General features: G+C 44.1%; 1 protein-coding gene across 2 annotated transcripts in view; it reads left to right on the forward strand.

The window, feature by feature from the left end:
- Positions 1–1,544: 1,544 nt before the first annotated feature.
- The window catches only part of ccdc39 (coiled-coil domain containing 39), a 129,065-nt gene continuing 116,091 nt past the window's right edge, over positions 1,545–14,518 (forward strand). For both annotated transcript variants that reach the window (XM_048541561.2, XM_048541562.1), the window contains exons 1-2: positions 1,545–1,734; positions 5,265–5,384. In XM_048541561.2, coding sequence (XP_048397518.1) covers positions 1,645–1,734; positions 5,265–5,384 — 210 coding nt within the window. In that variant the 5' untranslated portion in view covers positions 1,545–1,644. The remainder of the gene's footprint in view (positions 1,735–5,264; positions 5,385–14,518) is intronic.

Consider the following 14,518-nt stretch of genomic DNA (forward strand, 5'->3'; position numbering starts at 1 on the left):
TGTAGTGTTTTGGCACATCTAAATGTTTTGTTATAGCACTTCCCAGACAGCAATGAAGTGTGAATGCCAATAACGTCTGGAGTCACAGATAGGTCACTGCAGATTTCCTTGCGGAGGACATTAGTGAATAGAAGGGTTTTTACAGTGATTGAGAGTTTTCTGGTCAGAATTACTTTATTGCATAAATGTGCATGGAATTTCAACCTAGGTCCCTACAGCATTAGAGATAATGGGAACTGCAGATGCTGGAGAATCCAAGACAACAAAATGTGAGGCTGGATGAACACAGCAGGCCAAGCAGCATCTCAGGAGCACAAAAGCTGATGTTTCGGGCCTAGACCCTTCATCAGAGAGGGGGATGGGGTGAGGGTTCTGGAATAAATAGGGAGAGAGGGGGAGGCGGACCGAAGATGGAGAGAAAAGAAGATAGGTGGAGAGGGTATAGGTGGGGAGGTAGGGAGGGGATAGGTCAGTCCAGGGAAGACGGACAGCATTAGTCTGGACTGCTGGATCACTACTCCAGTGCTATTTTTGTTAACCCAATGCCATTACTATTATGTCACTATCACATTTAAAAGCCCAGAAGAAAAAAGCAGTAAAACTGACGAATGGCACACGTTGCTCCAACTTATATTTTGCGAGTCCTTGCTAGTTTATTCGAAAAACATTATTCTCATGCTTGCTAGTCTCAATAATTTTCATTTCAAATATATTATATCAATATTATATAATTTATGAACATGAGTTAGGAGCAGAGACAAGCCACTTTATGTTCAAGTCTGCTCCACCGTTCAATTAGATCATGACCAATGTAATTACCACATTCCAGCCGAACCCTGATAATCTTTTCAGATCCTCCATAAATATTCAAAGACACCGCCTTTCGAGAGAATTCCAAAATCTGAGAAAACTTCTAATTGCTGTCTTCTCTAAAGTATCTGCTAACTCTAGATCCTCACACAAGAGTAAACATCCTTTCCACATGCACCCTGTTAAGTCCCATCAGAATCTTATATTCGTCAAGCAAATCACCACTTACTCTTCACATTTCAGCAGATACAGGTCTAAGCTGTCCACAGTTCAAAGATTTATTTCACCTCCTCTGAATTGCTTCCAATGTGTTCATTTCTTTCGTTCATAAGGAAATAATTTCCTTTTCTATTTTTATTTTTCTATTCCATTCCTGATCGATGGCTGCTCTGACTTCCCCCCGAAAACTAGTTTGCATTCCACTTTTCTGAACTTTACCACCCAGACCACTCAATGGTGGGGATTGAAAAACTGTCTCATGCTTTTCTGCGGGTACAAAAAGACATTTAGATGCAAAAAAAAGAGAAAAACCGACTCTCGACAGTAACTGTTTCATTATAAATCACGGAATGACATGAACACATATGTCAGGGCACAAAAACAGAAAGACCACGATTTACCTTTCGGCAACTCCACATGGAGTCAGAGCGCCCTCCAGCGGTTTTCCTGTCCTCCCGGAAATGCGTCTGTTTACAAACGGAAACTCCGTCTTTCAAGCGGTTGCTAAGGGTGCTGTGACGGTAACCTAGGGAGTCCCGCTGCGATGCAGCAACATCAACACTCTTTAGCTGATTTATTTTAAAACCCGATTTTCATTGAAAGAAAGCGTAGAAAATGACGAACAACGTTCTGTGCGAAATAAATTGGGACGATGGCTTCGCCATACCCGTGGCAAATGCAGAAAACAAGTCTTTGGAGGATGAAGTAAGTAGTGGCCCCAAGGATCCAAGTAAATACAACGTAATTCAAACAGCTGTTGCCCTCCTTTGCTGATTGCGGGTAGCACTCTACTTTCGATTCTGGCTTTGTGATTCTATTGTACTTTCATGGAATACCATGTTAATCACTAAAACTTAGCAATTTATTTGAATCCTACACAAGCTCTCCGTCCACAAATGTACCTCTCGGAAGGAGCCAGACGCCCGCTATAGTTCGGCAGGAAACAAAACCGTGGTTGATTTTTTAAAGAACTTTTTCCCAGCTCAGAAAAGTGTTAAGACCAACTTTAATGCTTCATGAGACAAATTGATACCCGAGTCTCTCATGGTAGCCGACTTTTTATAAGACGCCCTGCTCATGGGATGTTCAACCACTATTATTAAAAGTACTCTGCGGCACAACTTTAGTTGATTTTCCTGAAGCAGAATGAGGTTTATGTTAATCACCTTGAGAAATAAAACCATGTTTGAATAAAACTTAGCGAAATTAATTTATATACATGTATCCATCGAATTTATTCAACAACTAAACAGTGTCGAATATACGATTGTATCATGATGTAAAATATTTAACATTATATCATTTATTATGGAACTATTCCTATAAAAGCACAGAATTAAGTGAGCATAAGTATCTTAGGAGCTTGGGCACCGGGAGCAGATTGCACACAATAACACGGTAGCTCAGTGCTTAGCAGGGACTTGGGTTCAATTCCAGCCTTGGGTGGAGTTTCCCTATGTCTGCATGGGTTTTTCCCCCACAGTCCAAGGAATGTGCAGGTTAGGTAGATTCGTCATGTAAATTGCCCCAAAGGATGAGAGTTTTGCAGGATAGGTGGGTTAGTTGTGGTATGTGCAGGGCCATGGGAATAGGATCGGGAGGTCAGATGCTTTTTGAAGTGCCAAAAAAATTTGATGGTTTGAATGGCCTCGGTCAGCACTGTCAGGACTCTGTTATATGAGGTGGAGGTGAGGCTATGGACCGGAAAATAAGGATTCTAACTCTTGTAATCACAGGAAGCCAGTGTGGTTCACTAATCACAGGCTGAAGGATGAATGGGACTTTGTAAACATTGGATGCAGATGATTATGTGGGAGACCGATCAGCTTCATTGAGCTGGTTCAGTGTTCTACAAACGTTTCATTACCATGTTGGATAACATCATCAGTGCAGCATCCGCTGAAGCGCTGTTGTGTTTTCCCACCTGGTATTTAAACTCTGGTGTCCGTTCAGCTGGGTTACCTCACTTCCGTTTCCTTTGCAATGGAGTATATGTTGGGTCTAGCTCGATGTGTTTGTTGATGACCTTCTTAGTGGAGAACCAGGCCTCTAGGAATTCCCGTGTTTGTCTCTGCTTGGCCTGCCCCAGGATCCTGGTGTTGTCCCAACCAAACTGATGGTTTTCCTTATCCATGTGGATGGAGATGAGTGAGTACTTTTTGTTGCTAGTTGATGTTTGTCTACTCTTGTGGCTAAATTTTGTCCTGTCTGGCCAATATAATGTTTGTCGCAGTCTTTGCAGGGGATCTTGTATATTTTCTTGGTTCCGTCCATAGTGGTTCAGGTTAGCAGTAGGCGTAGGGTTGATGTGGGTTTGTGTGCTACTCTGATGCCCAGTGTTTATTGGAGTCTTGTGGTCAGTTCAGATGTGTTCTTGATGTAAGGTAGTGTGATGAGTGTGTTGGGACGTGCAAATATCTTCCTGGTGTCATTCATGTAAATAGGCATCATCTGACCCAGTTTTTTGGGTATCTGTTGTCCTTGAATACTTGGAAGTACTCTTCTTCTTTTTGACATAATTCGGTGTTGCTACAGTGTGTTGTTGCCTGTTTAAGTAGAATTTTCACGCAACTTTGTTTGTGGGTGTTAGGGTGGTTGCTGTTGAAATTCAGTACCTGGTCAGTATGTGTGGCTTTCCTGTGTAACTTCATAGGAAGTCCCTGCTGGTCCTTCATTCCACTATGACATCAAGGAGCTGATGTTCTTTAATCCTTCTATGGTGAATTTGATCCCAGTGAGAGTGTTGTTTTACTGGTTTGTGTGTCTCCTCTTGTTTGGTCCGTTTAACAATTACGTACGATATCAATAGTTTTATTTGGATTAATGGAAGGGCCATGCTGTTAAGTCTCTGCATCACCACTTCAGCATTCCTTTATGTCATAGTGGAACACAGGACCAACGGTTGTGAAGAGTGTGGTCTGCCCCAGAGAGAAGGAACAATTGAGTTTCTAGCTAGGAGAGTTTGTGACAGGGGTGGTGGACAATGGTTTCTGTCTTCCCAATAGTGCACATCAGTACAAGATATTGGACAAGCAGTTGATAATCCATCAGCAGTGGAAGAAGTACTTGTATACTTGATCTGGACCATCTGTGGGCCAGTTTGTGGCACACTAACTTCTGCATCACAGAGTTCCAAATTCAAGTCCTATTCCAGAACTTTAGTGTAAAATTCAAGTCTGATACTCAAAAGTGCAGTATCAAGGAAACAGTATACTGTTAAAGTTGCTGCTGTTTGGACAAGAATTCAATCTCCTGTGTACACCTCAGCTGGATGTAAGGGGTGTTATGGCACTACTTTGAAAAAGTTGAGCCTGTGTCCTACCTAATATTTATGCCTGAGTCAATGCCATACAAATTTGACTTTTAGCCATTTTACACTGCAGTTTCTGGGAATTTGCTGTGTTTCTGTTAGTTAGGCATTTTTACGTTACACCAGTGAGTACAATTCAAGAAATTGGCTGTAAAATGCCTTGCTAAATCTTAGAGTCGAAAAAGGGCCTATATAAATGCAAATCTTTCTTTCTAAATGTTAGTCGATTATATATGAAAAACATTGCTGTGTTTTCAGATAACATTGCCAAAGGGCAGAATATAGATGAGAAATAGGCGCAGGTCATAATGACGGTGCAGGAGCAGAAGGACATACCACTGCAAGTGATTTTCTGAACAGATTGCTATGATTGGAGGCAGTGCAACAAATCTCAATGGGACCTCAATTAAACAGGGCACAGGTAACAAAATTAAGTAGTAAGCATCTTTCAGAAAATAATTGGATCCAGATGTGTGCAGTCCCTCGTAGCAGGATAACAGTGGAGAGGCATTAAAGAACCATAATGTGGTCAACCATGCTAAGGGCTGCAGATTGAATCAATAGGCCAATTATTTCATTCAAGCAGTTTTTCTCAGTTATTGCTTATTATAAAATTGAAATTTAATTATTTCATTAATTATATATAAATATGTTCTAGGTAATTCAAAAGAAACACATTCTGCAATGTAAATTTATAGTTTTTAAAATAATGCTAAGGTTAGTCACATTTTAAATTCAATTGGATTACAAGAAACACTAAATGTGTTTTTAATCTGCTGAACTGACTCAGATGCTGCTTCATAGCAGCTGTTTCTCCAGCAGTATCTGTTAAACAGGTTGATAACATTTGTATCAGCAATAAAAGACTTCACACATTCATACAAGGCAAGACATAAAAGTATACTTTCTGATCTTATTACCATAGGTACAAAAGAAGCAGAAGGAAAAAGATAACCTTGAAAGCCAGCTGACTCATGTTGAGGACCGCATCCATGCAATGACAATGCATCTGCAGAATGTTCATCAGGAGTTAATTAATACACAGGTATATATTACTGGCAAAAGATTAAGTTATTCTGACTATTCCTGCAACATTTAATGCTGACTGAGATGGTCTAATGCGTAATGCCTTTGTCCAATATATAATGTATAATGCTGGTTTGCAAGGTTCCTTTACAGATAGACTCCAAGCAGATTATAAATGTCTCGGAACTTAATTACAGCTCCTGCCAAACATTTTTTTTTCATTGTGTGGGATGTGGATAGTGTTGGCAAGGCTGGCATTTGTTGCCCACCTCTACATGATATTGAACTGATGGCTTGCTACATCATTTCAGAAGGCAATTAAGTGTCAACCACAATACTGTCACACTGGAGTATAGGAAGAAGCGATGGCAAAGTGGTATTGTTGCTGAACTAGCAATACAGAAATTTAGAAATACTCTGGAGACCTATTTTGAATCCCGCCACACCACACAATGGAATTTGAATGGAAAAAGTTTTGGGTTGAAAAAAGTCAATTGTTGACCATTAAACCATTGTCAATTGTTGTAAAAAAATTACATCTTCTCCTTCAGGTAAGGGAAACTGCTGCCTTTACCTAGTATAGCCTACAGGTGGCTCCATACGCAATTTTGTTGGGAGCCCTGCAGCCCAATGGTATCAATGTGGACTTCACAAGCTTCAAAATCTCCCCCCACCCCAACCGCATCTCAAAACCAGTCCTGTTCGTCCTTTCTCCCGAGATGTTAGGAACTCCAGGTGCTGGAGAATCTGGGATAACAAGGTGTAGAGTCCTTTCTCCCACCTATCCACTTCTCCTACCTCAAGTCCCACCCCAACTCCTACCTACCACCTCATCCCCACCTCTTTGGCCTATCTGTCTTCCCCACACTGACCAACCCGCAGCCCAACTTCCCACCTACTGGCTCCATCCCCGCCTCCTTGACCTGCCCGTCTCCTCTCCACCTAACTGCTCCTTTATCCATCTTCCATCCACCTCTCCCTGCATCTCTCTTTTTATTTCAGAACCCCCTTCCATCTCCCATTTCTGAAGCAGGGTCTTGACCCGAAACGTCAGCTTTCCTGCTCCTCTGATGCTGCTTGGCCTGCTGTGTTCATCTAGCTCTACACCTTGTTATATCAGTAATTTTGTTAACTCTTTTCTGACCTGTCAAATGGCATTGCAAGCAACTTAATAGTATAAACTGCATCAAAGAAAGCTTAGAAAGGAAGACCAACAAACCTAGGCGCTTGGGAGTGGGAGAGGTGGTGGTGGTGGTATTGGGGCAATAAGCGAAAATGTGAAGAAGGATCCCAGAGAGAAAGAAAAACCAATTAATGGGGACTCTAAAGTAGGTGAAAATGGGGTGGCACTGCTGAAAGGAGCCCATGCCAGGCTAGAATTGGGGAAATACCACAGACAAGTCATACAACAGCCTCAAAGTCATAAACACTGAAATGTGCCTCGTAGACATTGTCACAGACAACAGCATCACCAACCCTGGGTATGTTCTGTCTGTCTAGTGGACCAACGAGATGTTGCGGCACAGTGGTATATGTTTGGGAGAGAGTTATCCTGGCAGTCATCAACATTGACTCCAGACCCCATTTAGTCTTATGGTGTCAGGTCAAATATAGGCCAGGAAACCTCCTACTGATAATCATGTACTGCCTCAGCTGATGAATCTGTATTCCTTCAAGTTGAAAATTACTTGGAGGAAGAACTGAGCATGCCAAGACAACAGAATGTATATGGAAGGGGAACTTCAAAGTCCATTACTATAAGTGACTTGGCAGCACCGCCACCAACAGAGCTGGTCAAATCCTAAAGAACATAACTGCTAGATTAGGTTTGTGGCAGGTGGTAAAGGACAAGTGTTAAAAACATAGTTGACCACACCAATCTGCCTGCTGTAGGTGCATCCATCCATCACAGTTAAAGTTACAGTGGAGTAACCGCCTCATAGTCCTTGTGGAGACGAAGTCCTGCCTTCACACTAAAGATATCCTCCAGTGTGTTGTATGACATGTGCTGTAAGAAAGATGTTGTGAAACTTGAAAAGGTCCAGAAAAAATTTACAAAGATGTTGCCAGGTTTGAAGGGTTTGAGCTATAGGGAGTAGCTGAATAGGCTTAGGCTGTTTTTCCTGTCGTACCGGAGGCTGAAGGATGACCTTATAGAATCTTTATAAAATCATGAGGAGCATGGATAGAGTGAATAGCCAAGATCTTTTCCCCAGGGTAGGGGAGTCCAAAACTAGACAGTATGGGTTTAAGGTGAGAAGAGAAAGATTTAAAAAGGACCTAAGGGACAACATTTTCATGCACTGTGTGGTGCATATATGGAATGAGCTGCCAGAGGAGGTGGTGAAGGCTGATACAAATACAAAATTTAAAAGGCATCTGGATGGGTATATGAATAGGAAAGGTTTGGAGGGGTATGGGCCAATTGCTGGTAAATGGGACTGCATTAATTTAGGATATTTGATCGGTCTGGATAAATTTAACCGCAGTGTCTGTGCAGCATGTCTGTGTGACCCTAGGATTTAAACCCATTGCCCAATGAGATAGATTTCAGACAAATCTAGTATCCCCAGACTGGGCATCCATGCAGCACTGTAAGGCATCAGCAGCAGTAGATTATACTCAAACACCATCTATGAATGATAACCCACAATATCACACCCCACGACCGTTACCATTAAGTTCGGTGATCAATTCTGCATTAATGACTAGAGCAGCTGGGCATGCCACAGTAGCCTCAGGCATTCCTAAAACAAGCTAGAAAAAATTATCAGGAAGAGTCAGCATGGTTTTGTCAAAGTGAAATCATATTTAACCAATTTATTGGAGTTCTTTGAAGGAGTACTGTGCACAGTGGATAAAGGGAGGCCCATAGATGGACTATATTGGAATTTCGGAAGGCATCAAAGGTTACTGTGGGAAATAAAAGCTCATTTTGTAGGGAGTAATATGTTAATGGAAAGAAGATTGTCTGACTAGTAGGAAACAGAGTATACACAAATGGGAGATAATGGGAACTGCAGATGCTGGAGAATTCTATTTTAACCTCACTGCGAAACCTCTTCCAGGGATGCCTAACCTGAAGAAGTTACCCTCCTCCCTCCGGACCAACCTCAGGGAATCTCTCTCCCATTGCAACTCTCTTGTAATCTCTTCGGCCTTGAAACTGCTCGACCATGTCCTGAAGCAAACCAGGTACCACAGCCACATCACCTTCCTCAGCACCTGCCTACGGAACCAGATCATCCCCAAGGGACCACAGTCTACATTTCAGCCTTCCCAATTTGGCCCCAACCGTGACCACCTCTACACCCAGAATATTCAGACCGTTCAGAAGCGTTTCTCCCTGCGAGTCCTGAAACAGACACTCGCAGCCATGCGCCGGCACCTCCAGGCACTGCAATTCAACCTGCCCCAACTCAGAGCCTCCCTCTCCCAGACCTGCAAAGGACTCCTGCTGTTTTTTATCCTCTGCAGGATCCACAGACTGAATACCCAGTTTCACTCAGCTTTACTGGACACCAAAAATTGTAAGTACAACCAACTCACTGGCCCCTGCCTCCCACAAGAGGATTCCTGCACCTCCCAAATCCTGAGTCTGTCCCTGCCCCTCCCCCACCATGCACCCGCCGCCATTGACCATGAGGACATGGCCGGAGACCCCACCGATGACGTCACATCCGCCTCCGCCAGCCACAGAACTTCCAGAACCGCTGCTGCAGTCACCATCTCCACTTCCAGTTACAACACCTCACACACCACCCTCACCGCAGCCGCTACCGCCCACCCCGATACTCCAACCGCCGACGGAACCCCGCCCACGGCCGACGGAACCCCGCCCACGGCCGACGACCTCATCGCTCCGCCCACAACCTCCACAGCCAGCAACCCCAGAGAAGACAGCCACACTGAGCCCTGCCGCATCTTCACCATCCCCCCAGACCTCCCACTGACTGAGGACGAACGGTTAGTCCTTAGTAAGGGGCTCACCTTTGTCCCCCTACAACCACAGATCAACGAATACCAGTCACGATTGGACATAGAGCAGTTTTTCCACCGTCTTCGCCTCCATGCCTGTCTCTGATGAAGGGTCTAGGCCCGAAACGTCAGCTTTTGTGCTCCTGAGATGCTGCTTGGCCTGCTGTGTTCATCCAGCCTCACATTTTATTGTCTATACACAAATGGGTTTTACCTGATTGTCAGGATGTAACGAGTGGAGTCCTTCAGTAGTTTGAGCTACAGCCTCAACTTGTTGCAATTTATATTATTTTCTTAGATAAGAGAAGCAAAAGCATGGTAGTTAAATTCATAGATAACAGCAAGATAGGTAGAAAAGTATGTTGTGAAAAAGACGCAAGGAACTTTCAGAGAGATATAGATAGGTTGAGTGATTGGGCAAAAATCTGACAGATGGAGTTTAATTGTTCCTTAAATGGAGATTGCTGCTGAAGTTTGAGTTGCAGAGAGATTTAGCTGTTCTGGAGAACAACTGAACACATTGGAGATAGTACAGAGGAGGTTTGTTAGATTGATGCCTTAAATGATCAGTTTTCCTTTGGATAGATCAGACAGGCTTGATAGAACTATATAAGATCCTGAATGGTCTTGACTAGACGGATGTCGAAATGACGTTTCATCTTATTGGTAGCCCAAAACAAGGGGGCATTTTTAAGATTAGGTATTGTCCTTTCAGGACAAGATGATGGGAAATCCTTTCTCTCAGAAGGTTGTGCAACTTTAAAACTTTCTTGGATTTCTTTTAAAACTGGTGGATAGATTCTTGTCAGGTTTGAGGGTTATTGGGGATAGATGAGAATGTGGAATTCAAAACACATCTTAATTTTACTGAATCTTGGAGCAGAGTCAAGGACCTGAAATATTTATTTCTGCTCCTAATTCTTTTGTTTCTATGCGACAACATGGTGAAATTACAATACAGTACTATCTCTGCCAAAATGCATTAGCAGCTGTGATAGACAGAACAACTGATAGATCAGAGCTAAGCTTTTCAGTCCTGCCACACCTACTTCAGGGCTAAGAAATGTTGAGTGGGTGATATATCTCAGCCTCTTCTGGAAGTCCCCTGCATTGCCATGCCTGTCTTCAGCCAATGTTTTCACTTGATGTGACACCTAAGTGCAACTACGGCCCTGATTAAGAGCACTGACAGCATTCCAGCATTAATACTGAAGACTTACAGAGTTATACATTTACAGCACAGAAAAAGGTCCTTCGGCTTATCATGTATGTGCCGATCAGAAACAATCTCCAAACTACTCTAATCCCATTTTCTAGCAATTGGCCCATAGCCTTGGAAACCTTGCCAAAGCAAATGCATACCTAAATACTTATTGAATTTTATGAGGGTTTCTGTCTCTACCACCTTTACAGGTCCATCCTGTTGTGTCCCTGACCAAGTTGTTCCAGTACAGCTGCAACACTAGCATCTGTTCTGCAATATAGAAAATTACAGAAAAATACAGTTATGTCCTGCACACAAGAGCAGGACAAATCTAATCCGATCAGTCACTTCCCTGTCAGTCTACTTTTGAAAGTCAGCAATATGATAAAAAGCATCATCAACAGTGCTGGCAGGCAGAACTTGCTCAGCAATAACCTGCTCACTAACATTCAGTTCAGGTTCACCAGGTCAACTCATCACCTGGTCTAGTTACAGTCTTCACTCAAACATGAACAAAAGGGCTGAAGTTAGTAATGAGGTTAGAATGATTGCCCTTGATAGCAAGGATGCATTTGACCAAGTATAGCATCAAGCACCTTGACAAAACTGCAGTCAATTGAAATCAGGGGAGGGGGGAACTCTCTGCTGGTTTGAGTCATACTTAGTGCAAAGAAAGATGGCGTGATTTTCGCAGGTCAGCCATTTCAGCTCCAAGGCACGTCTTTAGGTGTTTAGGCCTTCTGCAGGAACTGTATCCTCATGGACACTCTGGTCCAGTCTTCCTTCACTCCCAACACCCTTTGCGACCACCGAAGGTGTCATACCCCGTCCATTTACCTCCTCCCTCCCCATTATCCAAGGGTCCAAACATACCTTCCAGGTGAAGCAGCACTTCACCTGCACTTCCCACAATCTGCTCTACTACATTCACTGCTCAAAATGTGGTCACCTCTACGTTGGCGAAACAAAGCGTAGACTGGGGAACTGTTTCACAGAACATCTACGTTCGGCCCACATAAAAGACCCTGAGCTTCCAGTTGCCTGCCCCCCATTCCCTGACCAGAATCTTTGTCTCAGGGTTGCTGCAGTGTACCAGTGAAGCTCGGCACAAGCTGGAAGAACAACTCTCACTTTCCACTTGGCAACCCTGCAAGCCTCCAGTCTCTGTATTGAATTCAATAATTTTAGGGCCTAAACTCTCCCGTGTTCTAGCCGCCTTCCCCACATACCAGGCCTTGTTATCACATAGTCTGCCATTACACACTACCTATTGTTAGTCGCTAACTGTCCACATTAACAGCTACTCACCCTCCTTGCCACATCGTTATCACCTCCTTTGTCTATCCAACTGGTCATCTCTTTCTTTGGTCTCCATCCTCACCTATTGTTTACTCTTACCGCCTCCTCCCACCCTATCTTCTGCATATAAACCAACATTTTCCTGGCCACCATCAGGTCTGAGGAAGGGTCACCAGACCCAAAACATTAAATCTGATTTTTTTCTTCCAGATGCTGCCAGACCTGCTGAGCTTTTCCAGCAACTTCTGTTTCTGTTCCTGATTTACAACATCCGCAGTTCTTTCCGTTTTTACGAAAATCCACAAGATGCACTACAGAAATTTATAATGACTCCTTAGAAGGCAGCTTTGAAACCTACGACAATAACAGCTAGAAGGACAAAAGAAGCACATTGCCCTTTTTTTAACACCACCATCTGATAATTCCTGTCTAAACTATTCATTATAACAAAGTGTGAAGCTGGATGAACACAGCAGGCCAAGCAGCATCTCAGGAGCACAAAAGCTGATGTTTCGGGCCTTCATCAGAGAGGGGGATGGGGAGAGGGTTCTGAAATAAATAGGGAGAGAGGGGGAGGCAGACCGAAGATGGATAGAGAAGAAGATAGGTGGGGAGGGGATAGGTCAGTCCTGGGAGGACGGACAGGTCAAGGAGGTGGGATGAGGTTAGTAGGTGGGAAATGGAGGTGCAGCTTGAGGTGGGAGGAGGAGAGAGGTGAGAGGAAGAACAGGTTAGGGAGGCGGGGACGAGCTGGGCTAGTTTTGGGATGCAGTGGGGGAAGGGGAGATTTTGAAGCGTGTGAAATCCACATTGATACCATTGGGCTGCAGGGTTCCCAAACAGAATATGAGTTGCTGTTCCTGCAACCTTCGGGTGGCATTGTTGTGGCACTGCAGGAGGCCCATGATGGACATCCCATCTAAAGAATGGGAGGGGGAGTTAAAATGGTTCGCGACTGGGAGGTGCAGTTGTTTATTGCGAACCGAGCGGAGGTGTTCTGCAAAGCGGTCCCCAAGCATCCGCTTGGTTTCCCAAATGTAGAGGAAGCTACAGCGGATACAGTATACTACATTGGCAGATATGCAGATGAACATGAGCTTAATATGGAAAGTTGTCTTGGGGCCTGGGATGGGGGTGAGGGAGGAGGTGTGGGGGCAAGTGTAGCCCTTCCTGAGGTTGCAGGGGAAGGTGCTGGGTGTGGTGGGGTTGGAGGGAAGTGTGGAGCGGACAAGGGAGTCATGGAGAGAGTGGTCTCTCCGGAAGGCAGACACGGGTGGGGATGGAAAAATGTCTTTGGTGGTGGGGTCGGTTTGTAGATGGCGGAAGTGTCGGAGGATGATGCGTTGTATCCGGAGGTTGGTGGGGTGGTATGTGAGGACGAGGGGGATTCTCTTAGGGTGGTTATTGAAGGGGCGGGCTGTGAGGGATGTGTTGCGGGGAATGTGGGAGACACGGTCAAGGACGTTCTCGACCACTGTGGGGAGGAAGTTGCGGTCCTTGAAGAACGCGGACATCTGGGATGTGCGGGAGTGGAATACCTCATCCTGGGAGCAGATGCGGCAGAGGCGAAGGAATTGGGATGGAAATATATCACAGTTACTACTGTGTCTCTGGGTCAAAATCCTGGGACTCCCTTCCTAACAGCATTGTAGGTGTACTTACACAAATAGACTGCAGTACTTCAATAAGGCTCACCGTCACCTTCTGAAGGTAGTTGGAGATGGACAGTAAATGCTCATCAGCCAGCGAGGCCAAAATTTCATAAATGAATTTTACAACAAGTATGACTGACCAGGAGAAGACGTTAGATGTCCTAGCAGATATTAGTGAACCAGATGTTTGTTGATCCAGCAGTGGTTACATGCTCATAATTATAAAAGCTTCTTTTTAATTACAATTTTTTCTTATTGAATTCAGATTTCACCATCTGTCACAGTGGGTTTGAACATATGTCCCCCAAATACTATCCTGAGACTCTGGGCTATTGGTCAGTGACATTACCACTACATTGCCTGCTGTGCACTTTCAGAAGTTGCATTGCTATCTCTATGAAGATCATTTTCATTTGGAACCATATCTATACATATCTCACTTCCTTGTAATGAAAAATAGGGCAGAAGTAACTCTGCAAAACTGCATTTCTCAAGAAACTGCGTCGGTAATGATCAGTATCCAGAGCTTAAACTGTCCATTTTTCACATTGAAACGATGTCTGAACCTTTCCATGCTTTTGGGAAGTTTTATGGGAGGTTTTCCTCTGTGAATTTCTGGTAACCTTTCTCACGCATTTCTTCATTGCTCGCATCATAGTTGTGCATCAAGCCTCCGTACCGTTTACATGCAATCTTGCAGTTAACGGAGGCAGAAATCCTCCCTGATGACAGGACCTTTTGCTGTAAACACTGGGGTTGCCATATTTAAACTCCACCTGTGCATTATTTCAAATGTTGCAGGCTGGGAACTGCCCTTCACAACATGTTGCTACACAATTCCAAATGACATGGCTGAGAAAGGGAGGTCTGTACACTGTCAACAGGAACCTGAAGGTCCTGGGGACTGGATCGTGGAGAGGAGGGCTGTCCTTTTAACCCAGGATTGATAAAGAAGACCATGGCACTAGCTGCTGCCAGCATGCTTTGAAGCAGCCATCTAGGTCAGTGAGGTGTCCATAG

This window comes from Stegostoma tigrinum, chromosome 14 (assembly GCF_030684315.1).
Source record: "Stegostoma tigrinum isolate sSteTig4 chromosome 14, sSteTig4.hap1, whole genome shotgun sequence".
In the NCBI taxonomy this organism is placed as follows: Eukaryota; Metazoa; Chordata; class Chondrichthyes; order Orectolobiformes; family Stegostomatidae; genus Stegostoma; species Stegostoma tigrinum.